Raw genomic sequence first — 23,779 nt, forward strand, 5'->3', positions numbered from 1 at the left:
GGGGAAATTGACCCTAGTGTGTGAATGTGAGTGTGGATGTTGTGTTGGCCCTGTGATGAGGTGGCGACTTGTCCAGGGTGTACGCGGCCTTCCGCCCGAACGCAGCTGAGATAGGTTCTAGCACCCCCAAAAAAGGGACAAGCGGTAGGAAAATGGATGGATGGATAGACCAAAAAGAAGTGTTTTACATGTGGAAAGAAATCATAACATGACCCTTTTATTTTTTTACCTTGAATATACTGTTTATTGCCTGTGGGCCATAGTTTAAAGTAATGTATTTTGTAATCACTTGCCTATTTATGGTTGACTACTAAAACAGCAAATTTGAACATTTTCAATAGAATATTTAGTTGTGTGAAAACAAAAATTGTTGAAACAGTATTGAAGAGGTGTAATGTAATGTACATGTGGTATGTTGTGTATTCTAGGTGCATTGTCATCCTCAGCGTCGCAGCCATCAAACAGCAGCTCTGAACATACCCAAGGGCTACATGGAGCAAGGCGGAGCCAACAACGGCAGCAGAGACATAATGGAGCTGTTTGCTGTCCTGTGCATCGAGACAAGCCACTACGTGTCCTTCCTCAAGTATGGACCGGACAGCAAAGACTGGATCTTCTTTGACAGCATGGCGGACAGAAGCGGTGAGTGTTCCCTAAAGCAGTGGTTCTTAACCCCCTAGAGGTCTGCCAAATACACTACATCTGTGGTTCTTAGCTGTGGTCTTTGTGGGCCGCAGCGCTACTCAGATGTAATACACTTTCCAACCACTGGTACCAGTAATGACACTGTCAAACAAACAGAAGAAGTCTGTTGTGAGGGTGGATGGGGGGGCTTTGGATCAGTATCCCCTCCACAATAAGGTAACGCCCCACATACACACCTTTTAAAGGGCAATTAAACAATGCTTAAAATCCAATCAAAGGTGCCAACACTAACTGGACTTGAACTTATTGAACAGTACTTTGAGTTAATTGTTACACTACCTGTCTGGGTCTGGTGTCCTCCTGAATATGCAACGCATTTTGCTGTGTGTCTTGTCTCTTTTGTCTTATATTTATATTTGTATATTTGTTTTATATATATGTATATGTATGTATGTATGTGTGTGTGTGTGTGTGTGTATATATATATATATGTCTGTGTATGTATATATGTATGTATGTATATATATGTTTTTATGTATATGTATGTATATATGTGTATATATATATTTGTGTATATATATTCATATATATGTATATATATGTGTATACATGTGTGTATATACATATATATGTATATATATACATAAATATGTATATATATGTGTATATATGTGTGTATATATATGTATATATATGTGTGTGTGTATATGTATGTATATATGTGTATATGTATATGTATGTATATATATTTGTGTATATATGTATATATGTGTATATATGTATATATACATATATATGTATATATATATATATATGTATATATATATATATATATATAAACAAACCCCGTTTCCATATGAGTTGGGAAATTGTGTTAGATGTAAATATAAACAGAATACAATGATTTGCAAATCCTTTTCAAGCCATATTCAGTTGAATATGCTACACAGACAACATATTTGATGTTCAAACTGATAAACATTTTTTTCTTTTACAAATAATCATTAACTTTAGAATTTGAGGCCAGCAACACGTGACAAAGAAGTTGGGAAAGGTGGCAATAAATACTGATAAAGTTGAAGAATGCTCATCAAACTCTTATTGGGAACATCCCACAGGTGTGCAGGCTAATTGGGAACAGGTGGGTGCCATGATTAGCTATAAAAACAGCTTCCCAAAAAATGCTCAGTCTTTCACAAGAAAGGATGGGGTGAGGTACACCCCTTTGTCCACAACTGTGTGAGCAAATAGTCAAAAAGTTTAAGAAAAACCTTTCTCAAAGTGCAATTGCAAGAAATTTAGGGATTTCAACATCTACACTCCATAATATCATCAAAAGGTTCAGAGAATCTGGAGAAATCACTCCATGTAAGCCGCATGGCCGGAAACCAACATTGAATGACCGTGACCTTCCATCCCTCAGACGGCACTGTATCAAAAACCAACATCAATCTCTAAAGGATATCACCACATGGGCTCGGGATTACTTCAGAAAACCACTGTGACTAAATACAGTTCGTCGCTACATTTGTAAGTGCAAGTTAAAGCTCTACAATGCAAAGCGAAAGCCATTTATCAACAACATCCGGAAACGCCGTCTGCTTCTCTGGGCCCGATATCATCTAAGATGGACTAATGTAAAGTGGATAAGTGTTCTGAGGTCTGATGAGTCAACATTTTAAATTGTTTTTGGAAATATTCGACATGGTGTCATCCAGACCAAAGGGGAAGCGAACCATCCAGACTGTTATAGGCGCAAAGTTGAAAAGCCAGCATATGTGATGGTATGGGGGTGCATTAGCGTCCAAGGCATGAGTAACTTACATATCTGTGAATGCACCATTAATGCTGAAAGGTACATACAGGTTTTGGAACAACATATGCTGCCATCTAAGTGCCGTCTTTTTCATGGACGCCCCTGCTTATTTCAGAAAGACAATGCCAAGCCACATTCAGCACGTGTTACAACAGCGTGGTTTCGTAGTAAAAGAGTGCAGGTACTTTCCTGGCCCACCTGCAGTCCAGACCTGTCTCCCATGGAAAATGTGTGGCGCATTATGAAGCGTAAAATAGGACAGCGGAGACCCCGGACTGTTGGACTGAAGCTCTACATAAAACAAGAATGGGAAAGAATTCCACTTTCAAAACTTCAAGAATTAGTTTCCTCAGTTCCCAAACGTTTATTGAGTGTTGTTAAAAGAAAAGGTGATGTAACACAGTGGTGAACATGCCCTTTCCCAACTACTTTGGCACGTGTTGCAGCCATGAAATTCTAAGTTAATTATTACTTGCAAAAAAAAAAAAAATGTATGAGTTTGATCATCAAATATGTTGTCTTTGTAGCATATTCAACTGAATATGGCTTGAAAAGGATTCGCAAATCATTGTATTCTGTTTATATTTACATCTAACACAATTTCCCAACTCAAATGGAAACAGGGTTTGTATATGTGTATATATATATATATATATATGTGTGTGTGCATATTTATATATACATACATATATATACATATACACATTTATACATATATGCATATATATGTATATATAGATATATGTATGTATTTATGTATATATATATATGTATAAATAAATATAAGTATATATGTGTATGTGTATATATATATATATGTATGTATGTATATATAATTATATATGTGTATATATATGTATATATATATATATATATGTAGAAATAAATATAATTATATATGTTTTTGTGTATCCATATGTATGTATGTATTTATATATGTACGTATGTATATATATATGTATGTATGTATGTATGTTTATATATATATGTATATATATAGAAATATATGTATACTGTATATATATTTTTTTTATTTGTTTATTTGCTGTCTCTTCATTTTTATTCTATTTTTATTTATTGATTAGGGAGTACGGATGTAAAGTAGCAGCTTTGCTATAATCCGACATGTTTACAGAGATACGTAAATATCAATGTTCATTATTAATGTGCACTATCCCGATCTTAAAAATAAAGCATTATTATTAAGCGCAAAAATGATAACTCAAGTAGCAAAGCTGTGTTTTCATTTGCGCTTGAATTTTATTGACAGTTTAGTGTATTTATTTTAGCACAACATAATTGTATGTAAATGCATTTTTCATCAATTATGAGTCCTTTATTATCCAGTTTGTTTTATTGTTATTTTTCTAATCAGCCTTTTCTGATCAGGTTTATTTGGTGAATAAATTAAAAGCTTTGTGATTTACAAATGGTTTCATACCATTTAAAACAAGGGTCTAAATTGTAAATAGGTTGGATCTAATTATTCAATATGATTCAAATCAAGAGTAGTATTACTAATTCAGTATTGATATTTGAGTGCTGGAACCCCTGCTCTGAAGTGTTGACCTGCACCTTCTATCTCGGCTTCTCTTACAGGAGGGACGGACGGCTTCAACATCCCGGAAGTGCGAGCGTGTCCCGAGGTCGGCGTGTACCTGGACATGTCCCCCGCTGAGCTGGCCAATCAGGAGCCTCGGAACATGAGCGGTGTAGCTAAACGTCTCTTCTGTGATGCTTACATGTACATGTACCAGAGTACCAGGATGGGTCTTTACCACTGAGCGGGGAAGTACCATTCCTACGTCTCTTTTGTTTTTTCAATAGAAATATATTCCATAATTTGTTTCTTTCCTGGCGTTGCTTGTACATTTCCCATTTCAATGTTTGTGACATCTATATGCTTGTTAATGGAGTTTAATCTCAGATAATAAATGCTGTTGCTTTTAAAACCACATGTTTTTGCTTTCTAATCTTTCAACTAGGCATGTCATCATCACTTTAGTTATTAAGAGAAAGTAGTCAAGAGAAGAAGGTAAATATTGTGATCATTTCTGCTAAGTGTGGCCCAGCCTGCAACGATTAAAGGTGGTAAGTATCCATCAGTGCACACTCACAATTTTCAGTGCAGCTAGCGGGTACTTACATTGTACTACAGACTAAGTGGAAGTACGAGGTTGATACTGCATATTTACCTGATCCAAGACCAAGTAAATACAGGGTCACTTTTTACTTCATGATCACTGAATGAGTTTGCACAACAGCCCTTTTTGAAGGCATTTTGCTTATCGTTCACAATTTGTAAGACCTCTACACGTTAAATATGTTGTTCTTTTTTTCGTGCATTCTAAATCATAAATAAACATTAGCTGAAGTCAGCTAAAAATGGAGGGAATGGAATTTGTTCTATTCCGCCTATAAAGTGCTCTAAAAAAAAAACCTCTAAAATCCTTCATCGACGTTTCACTATGAATGCATGCTGTAAGTATATACTGTATGTAATTTAGTAATAACCACATTCATAATAACATGTAATATTTATATGTGTTGCTTATTTTCAGCATACAGCAGCACATTCATTTCACATACGCATAAAAACGCTCACCATTTCCTTCAACAGCAGACTTTGTGAGAGACAACAAAGACTACTTTGGGACAAATTATGATCCAGGACCTTATAGTTTAGCGCCTGAATACAAGGATGATGAGTTAAAAGTTTTAGAAGCTGAGTAAAAAGCAGATTCAGCAAGTAGCTGAATACAAATTATGAACTATATCAAGCAATCTCTTACTGTACAATGTCTGCTCTCACTTGTATGCCAACTGACAGGATGTTTACATCTTTCCACTTATATGAAGAATTAATCATAATCCTCACACAGGTTTAAAAAAAAAAAATAAGGTTGGCCTAAACAAACGACTTTTCGAGTCTTTATTGTCATTTCCGAGTCTAAGTTGAATTTCCAGGTTAACAACTTCTCGGCTTATGGACACACCCTTCTGCTATCCAGTAAAACTGAAAGGCATGATTTATAATCTAGAAATTAACTTTTTACCAACTCAGAGGCGATGCAGCAGCTCACCGCCACTAAAAGTAGTTCCTCTGCGTTAGCACTTTGATGATGACTATATCGCTAATACTTACCGTATTTTTCGGACAGTTTTTTTTCATAGGTTGGCCAGGGGTGCGACTTATACTCAGGAGCGACTTATGTGTGAAATTATTAACACATTACCGTAAAATATCAATATTATATAGCTCATTCACGTAAGAGACTAGACGTATAAGATTTCATGGGATTTATGGATTAGGAGTGAGAGATAGTTTGGTAAAGGTATAGCATGTTCTATATGTTCTAGTTATTTGAATGACTCTTACCATAATATGTTAGGTTAACATAGCAGCCACCTTCTCAGTTGGTTATTTACACTTATTCAGCCTGTTTTCACTATTCTTTATTTATTTTAAATTGCCTTTCAAATGTCTATTCTTGCTGTTGGCTTTTATCAAATACATTTCCCCCAAAAATGTGACTTATACTCCAGTGCGACTTACATATGTTTTTTTCCATCTTTATTATTCATTTTCTGCAGGTGCGACTTATACTCCGGAGCGATTTATACTCCCAAAAATACGGTAGGTAATATTCAGGTCACAATATGTAAATGGAGTAATGTTGGCTGTTTTTGGGTGTTTTTAGAGGGCTGTTATGGGCACAATAGAGGACTCTTATTAGCTGCACTGTTAGCCACCTCATACTTGCCACATATTATTAATTAGAATGGTGAAAACAAAACAAAAAACATGTTCTTGTCCTAATCATGAATATTAAGTAAAACTCCAAAAAAGGGCAGATTCGCTATAATGTTGTTTATAATCATAGTAGAAGAAAACTGTTTTGTGAAGATTGTAACAATATATACTGTACATACAAGAATATAAAACATTAACCAACAAGAAGAAAGTTATTTTCTTTCATTACATATACTAACTACTATTAGCTTGTATTAAAATCATTTGACTTATTTAAAAAAATATTATCACGATCCTTCATGACAATTATTTTATTTGTATGGCATTTTGTTGTAATTCCTGTCCAGTGCTCTTATTTTTATTTCGATTTACCGTTTACCTCCTTTTTGCCACTACTTCTTCCATCTGAGTGCTGGCTCCCTTACCTTTCCCAGATTGGCAGTCAGGACACACCTGTTCCTGGTGGCCAATCAGGTTGCTTTTTTATGATCATTTTTATTTTTGTTTTTCTCTGTACCTACAGTAAATGTGCATAGTTTTCCCTCTGCTTCCTGTGCTTTTCCCTGTGGCACTATTTCTTTATTTTTGTTATCAATCTCTGCATTTGAGATTGATAACACCAGTGGCAACACTAAAATGTTATAATTAAAACAATAACTACATTCTAAAAAAAATATATAAATATAACCATCTTTAACGTGATAGTATATATATATATATATATATATATATATGTATATATATATATATATATATATATATATATATATATATATATATATATACACAGTGTATATATGTAAAAATATGTATATACATATGTGTATATATATGTACATATATCTAGGTGTATATATATGTGTATATGTATAGGTATGTATGGGTGTATAAATGTATTTTTGTGTGTATATGTATGTATATATATGTCTAAAAATATATGTATGTTTGTGTGTATCTCTGAGTATGTATATATATATATATATATATATATATATATGTATGTATGTATGTATACACAGTGGGGCAAAAAAGTATTTAGTCAGCCAGCGATTGTGCAAGTTCTCCCACTTCAAATGATGACAGAGGTCTGTAATTTTCATCATAGGTACACTTCAACTCTGAGACAGAATGTGAAAAACAAATCCAGGAATTCACATTGTAGGAATTTTAAAGAATGTATTTGTAAATGATGGTGGAAAATAAGTATTTGGTGACTTCAAACAAGGAAGATCTCTGGCTCTCACAGACCTGTAACTTCTTCTTTAAGAAGCTCTTCTGTCCTCCACTCGTTACCTGTATTAATGGAACCTGTTTGAACTTGTTATCATCAGTATAAAAGACACCTGTCCACCGTCTTAAACAGTCAGACTCCAAACTCCACTATGGCCAAGACCAAAGAGCTGTCGAAGGACAAAGCGTTTTGAGTACCTTGAAGGTAGAAAAGCGCTATACAAATACAACCCATTTATTTATTTATTTAATTGTAGACCTGCACCAGACTGGGAAGAGTGAATCTACAATAGGCAAGCAGCTCGGTGGGAAAAAATCAACTGTGGGAGCAATTATCAGAAAATGGAAGACATACAAGACCAATGATAATCTCCCTCGATCTGGGGCTCCATGCAAGATCTCATCCCGTGGGGTCAAAATGATCATGAGAACGGTGAGCAAAAATCCCAGAACCACACGGGGGGACCTGGTGAATGACCTGCAGAGATCTGGGACCAAAGTCACAAAGGTTACCATCAGTAACACACTATGCCGACAGGGGAATCAAATCCTGCAGTGCCAGACGTGTCCCCCTACTTAAGCCAGTGCATGCCCAGGCCCGTCTGAAGTTTGCCAGAGAGCACATGGATGATACAGCAGAGGATTGGGAGAATGTCATGTGGTCAGATGAAACCAAAATACAACTTTTTGGTATAAACTCAACTGGTGGTGTTTGGAGGAAGAATACTGAGTTGCATCCCAAGAACACCACACCTACTGTGAAGCATGGGGGTGGAAACATCATTCTTTGGGGCTGTTTTTCTGCTAAGGGGACAGGACGATTGATCCGTGTTAAGGAAAGAATGAATGGGGCCATGTATCGTGAGATTTTAAACCAAAACCTCCTTCCATCAGTCAGCTTTGAAGATGAAACATGGCTGGGTCTTCCAGCATGACAATGATCCCAAACACACCACCTGCGCAACGAAGGAGCTCCGTAAGAAGCATTTGAAAGTCCTGGAGTGGCCTAGCCAGTCTCCATTGATTGATTGATTGATACTTGTATTAGTAGATTGCACAGTTCAGTACATATTCCGTACAATTGACCACTAAATGGTAACACCCCAATACGTTTTTCTACTTGTTTAAGTCGGGGTTCACATTCATATTTTCATGGTAAGACCTCAAATCCATAGAAAATCTGTGGAGGGAGTTGAAAGTCTGTGATGCTCGGCGACAGCCCCAAAACATCACTGCTCTCGAGAAGATCTGCATAGAGGAAGGGGCCAAAATACCAGCTACTGTGTGTGAAAAGCTGGTAAAGACCTATAGTAATCGTTTGACCTCTGTTATTGCCAACCAAGGTTATATTACAAAGTATCGAGTTGAATTTTTGTTATTGACCAAATACTTATTTTCCACCATAATTTACAAATAAATTCTTCAAAATTCCTACAATGTGAATTCCTGGATTTTTTTTCACATTCTGTCTCTCACAGTTGAAGTGTACCTATGATGAAAATGACAGACCTCTGTCATCATTTGAAGTGGGAGAACTTGCACAATCGCTGGCTGACTAAATACTTTTTTGCCCCACTGTATATACATACATATACATATACACACATATACATATATATATATATATATATATATATATATATTGTGTGTGTGTATATATATAATATATATATATATGTGTGTATATGAATGTAAATACATATAGATATATGTATGTATGTATCGTTGTATATGTACAGTATGTATGTATATATGTGTGTATGCATATATGTATGTAAATATATATGTATCGTTGTATACATATATATATATGTATGTTTGTATGTATATATTAAAGTTAAATTACCAATGATAGTCACACACACACACTAGGTGTGGTGAAATTTGTCCTCTGCATTTGACCCATCCCCTTGATCATTTTGGGTGATTTAACCCCCAATTCCAAGCCTTGATGCTGAGTGCCAAGCAGGGAGATAATGAGTCCCATTTTTATAGTCTTTGGTATGACTCGGCTGGGCTTTGAACCTATCCATCTCAGGGTGTACACTCTAACCACTAGGCCACTGAGTAGGTGTATGTATGTATGTATGTGTATATGTATGTATGTACAAACGTTTGTATATGTATGTATATATGTACAGTATATATATACTGTATAAATATATATGTTTATATGTATCTTTGTATATATGTACTGTATATATATGTATGCATGTATATATGTATGTGAATATATATATATTTAAATTGATGTATTTATATATATATACAATGATATAAATAATGTAGTAATATATGAATACAATAATACCTGCAGTGCAACAACATGTAAAACTAAAAATATGTACAATATCAGCACTGTAACCATATACAACAACAATATGAACAACACAACAAAAACAAAAATATGTAAAAATAAACATACAAGAAATCTGCACAATCTCAATGTCATCACACTGATAGGAACTCTTGATATCATTATTTGGGAGAATCCGCCCACCCTTTCAAAAAAGGAAGGGTGCAAAGTGAGACGTATTTGCTCCCCCAGCTGCCCGTTGCTTTCATGAGCGTTCTCTCTGGCTGCGCTGAGTCTGTTTCTCCGCGCTTCATGCCGATTGACTTACAAAGTCCATCATTAACCAAGCCGCTGAGTTGATGTTCATTGAATATTCTTGCAGTTGTGGAAGTGTAAAAAGATCAGAGATGTTGTTGTGCAGGATGGCTGTGTCTGGAGACTTTTCTTGGAAACGCCTGGTCACTTTACTTCTGCTTTTGTTGCTGCAGCAGACAGTGAGTATCATATTTCACTTCATTCAAGTACATTATATTACAGGAGGTGTTTAACATGGATTATTTGCCTCATCATTTTAGGAGATATTATTTTGGACTTAACTGAATAAACTAACCAGTGCATGTTCTTTTAATATTGCTATGACTAAATATATAAATACAATATAAATACCCAATTAAGAGACCTTGTACTTTGAGGTAAAAGTGCTTCTGGGCGGCCATTCCTGGCGCAGCTCATTTGCGGTGAAAATTACAACTCCCGGTTGAAATTATATGATGAAAACATAAGGAGCGACATTACAATATTAACCTTTTAAACTTACCAGATCCCAGTAAAGGAGGCAGGTTGATTGCATCACCAAATGTATTCAAACAAATCAAACCACAAGCACTTAAATGTAAAAAAAACAGCAGGCATTCAGAGATCTTAATGAGTTCTTATCCACGAGTAAATGTACTGAATGTACATTCACAGCTCATATCTACAATAACCACCAAAGTATTAACTTTCATACTCTTTTTACCAACATCCTCTATTTTTACATTTCATCTGCACATTTGGTATAACACAAGATGAAATTACCTTGTATTAACACTTTTTGTGTTATTGCTTGACATTGGCATTGTTAAATAACAAAATTCTGACATTTTCTGTCTTCCATAATCTCAGTGAAGAAGTGTTATAGTGGCGCTCGGGGTCCGCAAATACCTGGAGGTGGTGTTGTGGGGCTACTGTGTTAAAGTCGTGCGGACAGAAAAGAAAAAGTTGTGTGGATAAAAAAGAAATGCAAAAGTCATAGAAACAAAAAAAGGAAAAAATATATACAGACAAAAAAAAGTGGTTTAAACGAAGAAGGAAAAAAGTCATCGAGACAAACATTAAAATCTCTCAAAAAAAAGCTCTTACAGACAAAAAGAAAAGGTTATAGAGATAAAAAAGAAAAAGCCGGATAGATAAAACGAAACGTTCGTCTAGAAAAAAAAAAGAATAGGTTTTAGAGCCAAAAAAAAAGTCACTGAGACAAAAAAGAAACAATCATAGAGACAATAAGACAAGGTTGCCGAGACTGATAAGAAAAGGATTGTAGAGACAAAAAAAAGTTGTGGAGACAAAAAGAAAAAGACTTATTAGAGATAAAAAAAAAAAGTCAGAGACAAAAAAGAAAAAGTGGTAGAGACAAAAAGAAAAGTGGTATAGAATAAAATAGAAAGGGGGGGAAACCAGTGGCATCACCAGACAGATTTCACTGGGGCACGTGCCCCAGTGTTGATCTGCAGTGCCCCTGTAAAAATGTCACCAATAAAAAAAAAACGCTTCAGAGTTTTAAGTCTACATAACATAGACAACAGCGCACATACTACTTAGTATGGTAATTGATTGCTACTGTATTCACTCCATGTAACAATGAGCACATGGCTAATTAATATGGTAATTTATTCACGTGTGGATCAGACTTCAGTTGAGAGAAAGAGAGAGAGAGAGAGAGAGGATGAGAATCACTGCTGAGGTAGGTAATGTTAGCCAACAACAATTTGTTAATTATATTATTTTGATTTTGATTTGACTCAAACTAACTCCTAGATGGATTTAAGAAAGTTATTGTCCCGCAGCAGAGAAGAAGCAGCAGGAATGAGAGATGTAAGTGAAGTCCTAGCTAGCTAGGCAACATCATTGTCTTAAGTTGATGCTAAGTTAGCTAACATTATTCCTTGTATCAAGACAAACATATTCATTTGCTGTACGAGCTGTCGGGGGAATTTCCAATCAACATGAAACATCATGTTGGTTATTGTCTGCTGCTTCTGCATCAATGATGATTTGGAGTTAGCATGTTTTAAATCATTCAAGTTTATTTCACAGAAAAATAGCACAGTAGACTTGTCTTGTTAATCGCTGTGACTTTGACTAAAATAATCTTGTTTTGTCAGCAGAAAAATGGCTACAGCTAAAGCATCTGCTTTTGTTTCCAGAAAAAATAGTCACATTTCTGTATTTGTTTTCAGAAAGATGGCTGAAAATATCGGGTTTTGTAGCCCCATTTAGATTTTTTTCAAATATATTTCCATGTCTGTCCTGAGTCCTCCTCCAACTTGTTAGTCGCTTTGCCTTTTGCTAAAATACTCACTAATAGTCACTAGAAAAATGGCTAAAAATATCTGGTTTTGTTGCCACAATTTGATTTTTTTCTCCCTAAACTTTTTTTTTTTTCATGCACACATGTGACTGTGACTGACTGAAAATGACACACAATCCACTTTTATGTGAGGAGCCAGCAGTTGGGAACCACTGGTCAACTGTATAACAGTTACTGTAATATTTCCATGTCTGTCCAGAGTGATTGACCACTTTGCAAAAATGAAAAGGAGACGTTACAGTTTACTTCTCAGAAAATGATTCCCTGAACAGACGCACAACAGTTGTTCATTTATTCTACTACCGTGGCTTTATTGTTTTGTGTATATTTGATAGTTTTGTGTATCTGAAATAGGATTAGCCACATTGCCATAAATGGAAATTAAATAATATAAAAGAAGCCAGAGATGTAGGGCTGCTTTATTTTTTGTTTTACTTTTGTAGATGTTAAATTTGCAGATGATTACTGCAATAAATATTTCCAAAAGATTCATTGCTCTTCCTTTTTGCTTTTACCAGTAGCAGTTTAGAAGTCTGGAGTAAAAAAGTGCACAAGTAGGTCAAATGCATGAGTTCATTTCAGGTGGTTCATCAACGATCCATACGACATCATCTGATATGATTTCATAGTTTAAAGCACTATTTATGTATTTTTTATGATAAATAAGTGCTAAAATGTTTTTGCTTGCGCGCTTTGCACGCTCACATGAATTATTTGTGCCCCAGGTGTGCCCCAGTACAGTATTAGGTCTAGTGACGCCCCTGGATAGGCCCCTCCCACCTCCAAAGACATGCACCTGGGGATAGGCCCCTCCCACCTCTAGAGACATGCACCTGTGGATAGGCCCCTCCCACCTCTAGAGACATGCACCAGGGGATAGGCCCCTCCCACCTCCAAAGACATGCACCTGGAGTAGGCCCCTCCCACCTCCAAAGACATGCACCTGGGGATAGGCCCCTCCCACCTCCAAAGACATGCACCTGGGGATACGCCCCTCCCACTTCCAAAGACATGCACCTGGGGATAGGTTGATTGGCAACACCAAATGCTCCCTAGTGTGTGAATGTTGTCCATCTGTGTTGGCCCTGTGATGAGGTGGCGACTTGTCCAGGGTCTACCCCGACTTCTGCCCGAATGCAGCTGAGTTAGGCTCCTGCACCCCCCGCAACCCCGAAAAGGGATAAGCGGTAGAAAATGGATTGATGGATGGATGGATGGTAGAGACAAAAGGAAAAAGTGGTAGGGACGAAAAGCAATAGTGGTAGAGACAAAAAGCAAAAGTGGTAGAGACAAAAGGAAAACGTGGTGGAGACGAAAGGAAAAAGTGGTAGAGACGAAAAGTAATAGTGGTAGAGACAAAAAGCAAAAGTGGTCGAGACAAAAAGCAAAAGTGGTAGAGACAAAAAGCAAAAGTGGTCGAGACAAAAAGCAAAAGTGGTCTAGACAAAAAGCAAAAGTGGTAGAGACAAAAAGCAATAGTGGTAAAGACCAAAAGCAAAAGTGGTCGAGACAAAAAGCAAAAGTGGTAGGGATGAAAAGCAAAAGTGGTAGAGACAAAAAGCAAAAGTGGTAGAGATGAAAATCAAAAGTGGTAGAGACAAAAGTCAAAAGTGGTAGAGACAAAAATCAAAAGTGGTCGAGACAAAAAGCAAAAGTGGTCGAGACAAAAAGCAAAAGTGGTCGAGACAAAAAGCAAAAGTGGTCGAGACAAAAATCAAAAGTGGTAGAGACAAAAAGCAAAAGTGGTAGGGACAAAAATCAAAAGTGGTAGAGACAAAAAGAAAAAGTGGTCGAGACAAAAATCAAAAGTGGTCGAGACAAAAAGCAAAAGTGGTAGAGACAAAAATCAAAAGTGGTAGAGACAAAAAGCAAAAGTGGTAGGGACAAAAACCAAAAGTGGTAGAGACAAAAATCAAAAGTGGTAGAGACAAAAAGCAAAAGTGGTCGAGACGAAAAGCAAAAGTGGTAGAGACGAAAAGCAAAAGTGGTAGAGACGAAAAGCAAAAGTGGTCGAGACAAAAATCAAAAGTGGTCGAGACAAAAATCAAAAGTGGTAGAGACAAAAAGCAAAAGTGGTAGGGACAAAAATCAAAAGTGGTAGAGACAAAAAGAAAAAGTGGTCGAGACAAAAATCAAAAGTGGTCGAGACAAAAAGCAAAAGTGGTAGAGACAAAAATCAAAAGTGGTAGAGACAAAAAGCAAAAGTGGTAGGGACAAAAATCAAAAGTGGTAGAGACAAAAATCAAAAGTGGTAGAGACAAAAAGCAAAAGTGGTAGGGACAAAAAGCAAAAGTGGTAGAGACAAAAAGCAAAAGTGGTAGGGACAAAAATCAAAAGTGGTAGAGACAAAAAGAAAAAGTGGTCGAGACAAAAAGCAAAAGTGGTCGAGACAAAAAGCAAAAGTGGTCGAGACAAAAAGCAAAAGTGGTCGAGACAAAAAGCAAAAGTGGTCGAGACAAAAATCAAAAGTGGTAGAGACAAAAAGCAAAAGTGGTAGAGACAAAAATCAAAAGTGGTCGAGACAAAGCGATGAGCAGAAAAGATTTGATGAGAGCGGAGGCAGCAGTGAGACAATGGTGACGGCTATTAAGGCTCTTGTGTTGTCGCTTGATTATTAGCTGGGCTTCTCCAGAGAAATGTTTGTTTGCTGTTGGAGCTGCAGGTCCTTCCTCTCATCATCTCTTTGTCTGCCAGCCACTGCACCTCCGCTCGAGGAACTGCACTCTCACACCTTTCTTCTGCAGTGAACAACACTCTGCAAAATGAAGTGAGAAGTAGTCTTTAAAAGCCTTTTGGCTCCGGGGCCACATTGGCTTTAGAAATTAGACAGGTGATGCATTTCCAAGCATATATTTTATCTTTCACCTAAGTAGTTGTGACACAAACAATTGCTGACATTTTACTGAAGAACTCACACGCCACTAACGCGCCGGCCAGGGCGAGTTGGCGGCGCTGCCCTGGTTCTACCCGCTGACAGCCCAGAATGTCAAGAAAATCTCATCTTCTTACTTTCATTACCTTGGGAAGTACTCCAAAGTATACTGTACATTATACTGTACATTTGATAGTGAGTCAACAATGCAGAAATGTTTCTTACATAACACATTCAACATTTCTTGAGTGTCTTATGTTGACTATTATTGCAATTGTTGTTTTTTTCATGTAAGCAAGTTTGTCTTTATGCTCGCAGACCAAAGCCATCCACTCAGATTGTGATCTGGTGCTTCAGCTCATGAAGAAGCAGCAGGACTGCATGCACATCACACAACAAGAAGAAAGCTACTTTCCTACATCTACAGGTGTGTAAGTAATAAAGTAACAAACATCATTATTGATACAGTACCACATGTACCAGGTGTGTAAGTAATAAAGTAGAAAACATCATTATTGATACAGTACCACATTTACAGGTGTGTAAGTAATAAAGTAGAAAACATAATTATTGATACAGTACCACATGTACAGGTGTGTAAGTAATAAAGTAGAAACATAATTATTGATACAGTACCACATGTACAGGTGTGTAAGTAATAAAGTAACAAACATCATTATTGATACAGTACTACATGTACAGGTGTGTAAGTAATAAAGTAGAAAACATAATTATTGATACAGTACCACATTTACAGGTGTGTAAGTAATAAAGTAGAAAACATTATTGATACAGTACCACATTTACAGGTGTGTAAGTAATAAAGTAGAAAACATAATTATTGATACAGTACCACATGTACAGGTGTGTAAGTAATAAAGTAGAAAACATCATTATTGATACAGTACCACATGTACAGGTGTGTAAGTAATAAAGTAACAAACATCATTATTGATACAGTACCACATGTACAGGTGTGTAAGTAATAAAGTAGAAAACATCATTATTGATACAGTACCACATGTACAGGTGTGTAAGTAATAAAGTAGAAAACATCATTATTGATACAGTACCACATGTACAGGTGTGTAAGTAATAAAGTAGAGAACATAATTATTGATACAGTACCACATTTACAGGTGTGTAAGTAATAAAGTAGAAAACATCATTATTGATACAGTACCACATTTACAGGTGTGTAAGTAATAAAGTAGAAAACATAATTATTGATACAGTACCACATTTACAGGTGTGTAAGTAATAAAGTAGAGAACATAATTATTGATACAGTACCACATGTACAGGTGTGTAAGTAATAAAGTAGAGAACATAATTATTGATACAGTACCACATTTACAGGTGTGTAAGTAATAAAGTAGAAAACATCATTATTGATACAGTACCACATGTACAGGTGTGTAAGTAATAAAGTAGAGAACATAATTATTGATACAGTACCACATGTACCAGGTGTGTAAGTAATAAAGTAGAAAACATCATTATTGATACAGTACCACATTTACAGGTGTGTAAGTAATAAAGTAGAAAACATAATTATTGATACAGTACCACATGTACAGGTGTGTAAGTAATAAAGTAGAAACATAATTATTGATACAGTACCACATGTACAGGTGTGTAAGTAATAAAGTAACAAACATCATTATTGATACAGTACCACATGTACAGGTGTGTAAGTAATAAAGTAGAAAACATAATTATTGATACAGTACCACATTTACAGGTGTGTAAGTAATAAAGTAGAAAACATTATTGATACAGTACCACATTTACAGGTGTGTAAGTAATAAAGTAGAAAACATAATTATTGATACAGTACCACATGTACAGGTGTGTAAGTAATAAAGTAGAAAACATCATTATTGATACAGTACCACATGTACAGGTGTGTAAGTAATAAAGTAACAAACATCATTATTGATACAGTACCACATGTACAGGTGTGTAAGTAATAAAGTAGAAAACATCATTATTGATACAGTACCACATGTACAGGTGTGTAAGTAATAAAGTAGAAAACATCATTATTGATACAGTACCACATGTACAGGTGTGTAAGTAATAAAGTAGAGAACATAATTATTGATACAGTACCACATTTACAGGTGTGTAAGTAATAAAGTAGAAAACATCATTATTGATACAGTACCACATTTACAGGTGTGTAAGTAATAAAGTAGAAAACATAATTATTGATACAGTACCACATTTACAGGTGTGTAAGTAATAAAGTAGAGAACATAATTATTGATACAGTACCACATGTACAGGTGTGTAAGTAATAAAGTAGAGAACATAATTATTGATACAGTACCACATTTACAGGTGTGTAAGTAATAAAGTAGAAAACATCATTATTGATACAGTACCACATGTACAGGTGTGTAAGTAATAAAGTAGAGAACATAATTATTGATACAGTACCACATGTACAGGTGTGTAAGTAATAAAGTAGAAAACATTATTGATACAGTACCACATTTACAGGTGTGTAAGTAATAAAGTAGAAAACATAATTATTGATACAGTACCACATGTACAGGTGTGTAAGTAATAAAGTAGAGAACATAATTATTGATACAGTACCACATGTACAGGTGTGTAAGTAATAAAGTAGAAAACATCATTATTGATACAGTACCACATGTACAGGTGTGTAAGTAATAAAGTAACAAACATCATTATTGATACAGTACCACATGTACAGGTGTGTAAGTAATAAAGTAGAAAACATTATTGATACAGTACCACATTTACAGGTGTGTAAGTAATAAAGTAGAAAACACCATTATTGATACAGTACCACATGTACAGGTGTGTAAGTAATAAAGTAGAAAACATAATTATTGATACAGTACCACATTTACAGGTGTGTAAGTAATAAAGTAGAAAACATAATTATTGATACAGTACCACATGTACAGGTGTGTAAGTAATAAAGTGGAGAACATAATTATTGATACAGTACCACATTTACAGGTGTGTAAGTAATAAAGTAGAAAACATCATTATTGATACAGTACCACATGTACAGGTGTGTAAGTAATAAAGTAGAGAACATAATTATTGATACAGTACCACATTTACAGGTGTGTAAGTAAGAAAGTAGAAAACATAATTATTGATACAGTACCACATTTACAGGTGTGTAAGTAATAAAGTAGAGAACATAATTATTGATACAGTACCACATGTACAGGTGTGTAAGTAATAAAGTAGAAAACATAATTATTGATACAGTACCACATGTACAGGTGTGTAAGTAATAAAGTAGAAAACATCATTATTGATACAGTACCACATGTACAGGTGTGTAAGTAATAAAGTAGAGAACATCATTATTGATACAGTACCACATGTACAGGTGTGTAAGTAATAAAGTAGAAAACATTATTGATACAGTACCACATTTACAGGTGTGTAACTAATAAAGTAGAAAACATAATTATTGATACAGTACCACATGTACAGGTGTGTAAGTAATAAAGTAGAGAACATAATTATTGATACAGTACCACATGTACAGGTGTGTAAGTAATAAAGTAGAAAACATCATTATTGATACAGTACCACATGTACAGGTGTGTAAGTAATAAAGTAGAGAACATAATTATTGATACAGTACCACATTTACAGGTGTGTAAGTAATAAAGTAGAAAACATAATTATTGATACAGTACCACATGTACAGGTGTGTAAGTAATAAAGTAGAAAACATCATTATTGATACAGTACCACATGTACAGGTGTGTAAGTAATAGAGTAGAGAACATAATTATTGATACAATACCACATGTACAGGTGTGTAAGTAATAAAGTAGAGAACATCATTATTGATACAGTACCACATGTACAGGTGTGTAAGTAATAAAGTAGAGAACATCATTATTGATACAGTACCACATGTACAGGTGTGTAAGTAATAAAGTAGAGAACATCATTATTGATACAGTACCACATGTACAGGTGTGTAAGTAATAAAGTAGAGAACATAATTATTGATACAGTACCACATGTACAGGTGTGTAAGTAATAAAGTAGAAAACATCATTATTGATACAGTACCACATGTACAGGTGTGTAAGTAATAAAGTAGAGAACATAATTATTGATACAGTACCACATTTACAGGTGTGTAAGTAATAAAGTAGAAAACATAATTATTGATACAGTACCACATGTACAGGTGTGTAAGTAATAAAGTAGAAAACATCATTATTGATACAGTACCACATGTACAGGTGTGTAAGTAATAGAGTAGAGAACATAATTATTGATACAATACCACATGTACAGGTGTGTAAGTAATAAAGTAGAGAACATCATTATTGATACAGTACCACATGTACAGGTGTGTAAGTAATAAAGTAGAGAACATCATTATTGATACAGTACCACATGTACAGGTGTGTAAGTAATAAAGTAGAGAACATAATTATTGATACAGTACCACATGTACAGGTGTGTAAGTAATAAAGTAGAGAACATAATTATTGATATAGTACCACATGTACAGGTGTGTAAGTAATAAAGTAGAGAACATAATTATTGATACAGTACCACATGTACAGGTGTGTAAGTAATAAAGTAGAGAACATAATTATTGATACAGTACCATATGTACAGGTGTGTAAGTAATAAAGTAGAGAACATAATTATTGATACAGTACCACATGTACAGGTGTGTAAGTAATAAAGTAGAGAACATAATTATTGATACAGTACCATATGTACAGGTGTGTAAGTAATAAAGTAGAGAACATAATTATTGATACAGTACCACATGTACAGGTGTGTAAGTAATAAAGTAGAGAACATCATTATTTATACAGTACCACATGTACAGGTGTGTAAGTAATAAAGTAGAAAACATAATTATTGATACAGTACCACATGTACAGGTGTGTAAGTAATAAAGTAGAAAACATAATTATTGATACAGTACCACATTTACATTCACCACAATTTCCTTTTTGTACTTTGCTATTCTCTACTTCCTGTACTTTACTATTGTCTAATATTCACTACTCTCTACTCCCTGTACTTTTCTATTTCCTGTGCTTTATTCTCTCCCTGATGTACTTTAGAATGTTCTACTTCCTGTACTAAACCATTTTCCTCTTTCTATTCTTTATTATTTTTCCCTTATTATACTTTATTGTTTTCAGCTCCCTGTTCTTCACTTCTTTCCACTTCCTGTACTTTACTATCATTTTCTTCCCGGACTTTCCTATCTTTTCCTTGATGTACTTTATTATTTTCTACTTCTTGTACTTAACCATGTTCTACTTCCTTTGCTTCACTATTCTCTACTTCTTATACTTCATTTTCTACTTCCTGTTCTTCAATATTCTCTACTTCCTGCACTTTTACTACTGTTCATTTGATGTACTTGAATACTTTCTGCATTGTACATGCTTCCCTGCTGCTCTTTGCGCTTTCTTCTTTGACATATTTGGCTGCGCCACAAAGAGGAAGAAGACATGAGAGAAGAATGTCTCAATATTTATAAGATCTGGCAAGTCAAGTAGCCAAGTTGTCTTTGTGTTTTTATTCCCAAGTTGCTCTTATCTGCCGGCTCTTCTTCCCTGCCTACTTTGTGCTTTATCACTGCACTCTTTATTATTAACAGGAGGACATTGCAGTCTGCGTCCATCCCTGTGCTGCCATCACATCATTTGGAACAATATTATACTAGCAGCGATGTTGAGAAATGCTTGATTGGACCCCCAAAAGGTGGTGTGTCGAAAAGTGGTCAGGGGAGCGATACACACCTACATTGTACAACATCCATTTAGATTAGACTTTGCTCTCCATGGAAATAGCGAGGTTTTTCTTGTAAATTCTCCTTAATGGTTATGTGATTCACATCATAAACATTCACTGAACAAGCAGCTTCATTTACTGTTGCTCACCAGGAAATATACATGTACATTATCACATCTACTAGGAAATATACATGTACATTATCACATCTACTAGGAAATATACATCTACATTATCACATCTACTAGGAAACATACATCTACATTATCACATCTACTAGGAAACATACATGTACATTATCACATCTACTAGTAAATATACATGTACATTATCACATCTACTAGGAAATATACATGTACATTATCACATCTACTAGGAAATATACATGTACATTATCACATCTACTAGGAAATATACATGTACATTATCACATCTACTAGTAAATATACATGTACATTATCACATCTACTTGGAAATATACATGTACATTATCACATCTACTAGTAAATATACATGTACATTATCACATCTACTAGTAAATATACATGTACATTATCACATCTACTAGGAAATATACATGTACATTATCACATCTACTAGGAAATATACATGTACATTATCACATCTACTAGGAAATATACATGTACATTATCACATCTACTAGTAAATATACATGTACATTATCACATCTACTAGTAAATATACATGTACATTATCACATCTACTAGGAAATATACATGTACATTATCACATCTACTAGTAAATATACATGTACATTTTCACATCTACTAGTAAATATACATGTACATTATCACATCTACTAGTAAATATACATGTACATTATCACATCTACTAGTAAATATACATGTACATTATTACATCTACTAGTAAATATACATTACATTATCACATCTACTAGTAAATATACATGTACATTATCACATCTACTAGTAAATATACATGTACATTATCACATCTACTAGTAAATATACATGTACATTATCACATCTACTAGTAAATATACATGTACATTATCACATCTACTAGTAAATATACATGTACATTATCACATCTACTAGGAAATATACATGTACATTATCACATCTACTAGGGAATATACATGTACATTATCACATCTACTAGTAAATATACATGTACATTATCACATCTACTAGTAAATATACATGTACATTATCACATCTACTAGTAAATATACATGTACATTATCACATCTACTAGTAAATATACATGTACATTATCACATCTACTAGTAAATATACATGTACATTATCACATCTACTAGGAAATATACATGTACATTATCACATCTACTACTAAATATACACGTACATTATCACATCTACTAGTAAATATACATGTACATTATCACATCTACTAGTAAATATACATGTACATTATCACATCTACTAGGAAATATACATGTACATTATCACATCTACTAGTAAATATACATGTACATTATCACATCTACTAGGAAATATACATGTACATTATCACATCTACTAGGAAATATACATGTACATTATCACATCTACTAGTAAATATACATGTACATTATCACATCTACTAGTAAATATACATGTACATTATCACATCTACTAGTAAATATACATGTACATTATCACATCTACTAGGAAATATACATGTACATTATCACATCTACTAGTAAATATACATGTACATTATCACATCTACTAGGAAATATACATGTACATTATCACATCTACTAGTAAATATACACGTACATTATCACATCTACTAGGAAATATACATGTACATTATCACATCTACTAGTAAATATACATGTACATTATCACATCTACTAGGAAATATACATGTACATTATCACATCTACTAGTAAATATACATGTACATTATCACATCTACTAGGAAATATACATGTACATTATCACATCTACTAGTAAATATACATGTACATTATCACATCTACTAGGAAATATACATGTACATTATCACATCTACTACTAAATATACACGTACATTATCACATCTACTAGTAAATATACATGTACATTATCACATCTACTAGTAAATATACATGTACATTATCACATCTACTAGGAAATATACATGTACATTATCACATCTACTAGTAAATATACATGTACATTATCACATCTACTAGGAAATATACATGTACATTATCACATCTACTAGTAAATATACATGTACATTACTTACCTTTAGAGCAACATCATCCCTGCACAGTAAATATCTTGTATTGTTGTTATCTGTGTTTGTAGCAACATGGTCCAGGTTTTAGGACAGTTCTGTCCAAAGTGCGGCCGGGGGACCATTTGTGGCCCGCAGCTAATTTTTTAACAACCCGTGTTCGATTCTAAAAATCCTAGTAATTAAAAAAAAAAAAAACATAATAAAGTGGATTAAAATAGCAAAACAGGTTACATGCAACAAGAAACTTATTTTTTTCTTTGTCTTTTGTTACTGCTCCAAAAATATATTATGAATTAAAATCAATGTTGTTATAAATTATTGACTTACTCACAGCTCCAGGTACTATTCCACTTTGAAATATTTATTGGTGGAAATATTACATATTTTGTGTTCTTGCCGTTTAAAAAATATATATTTTTGGTTTCAATCTGGTTTCTGTAGGAGGACAAACATGACACAAAGCTCCCTAGTTGTTATAAAGCACACTGTTTATATTAAACATGCTTCACTCATTCCAGTATTTGGCCAGCGCC

The 23,779-nt window shown here is 34.4% G+C and overlaps 2 protein-coding genes across 10 annotated transcripts in view; both read left to right on the forward strand.

Moving 5' to 3' along the window:
- The window catches only part of cyldl (cylindromatosis (turban tumor syndrome), like), a 33,802-nt gene extending 29,386 nt beyond the window's left edge, over positions 1-4,416 (forward strand). For 7 of the 8 annotated variants that reach the window (XM_061882913.1, XM_061882909.1, XM_061882911.1 and 4 more), the window contains 2 exons: positions 429-642; positions 4,061-4,416. In XM_061882913.1, the coding sequence (XP_061738897.1) occupies positions 429-642; positions 4,061-4,245 (399 nt within the window). In that variant the 3' untranslated portion in view covers positions 4,246-4,416. The remainder of the gene's footprint in view (positions 1-428; positions 643-4,060) is intronic. The other variant, XM_061882914.1, reaches the window with a different exon arrangement.
- A 5,529-nt stretch (positions 4,417-9,945) lies between these two features.
- The window catches only part of ghrhrb (growth hormone releasing hormone receptor b), a 46,364-nt gene continuing 32,530 nt past the window's right edge, over positions 9,946-23,779 (forward strand). For both annotated transcript variants that reach the window (XM_061882916.1, XM_061882917.1), the window contains exons 1-2: positions 9,946-10,235; positions 15,561-15,669. In XM_061882916.1, the coding sequence (XP_061738900.1) occupies positions 10,101-10,235; positions 15,561-15,669 (244 nt within the window). In that variant the 5' untranslated portion in view covers positions 9,946-10,100. The remainder of the gene's footprint in view (positions 10,236-15,560; positions 15,670-23,779) is intronic.

Source organism: Nerophis ophidion, linkage group LG22 (assembly GCF_033978795.1).
Source record: "Nerophis ophidion isolate RoL-2023_Sa linkage group LG22, RoL_Noph_v1.0, whole genome shotgun sequence".
Classification (NCBI taxonomy): Eukaryota; Metazoa; Chordata; class Actinopteri; order Syngnathiformes; family Syngnathidae; genus Nerophis; species Nerophis ophidion.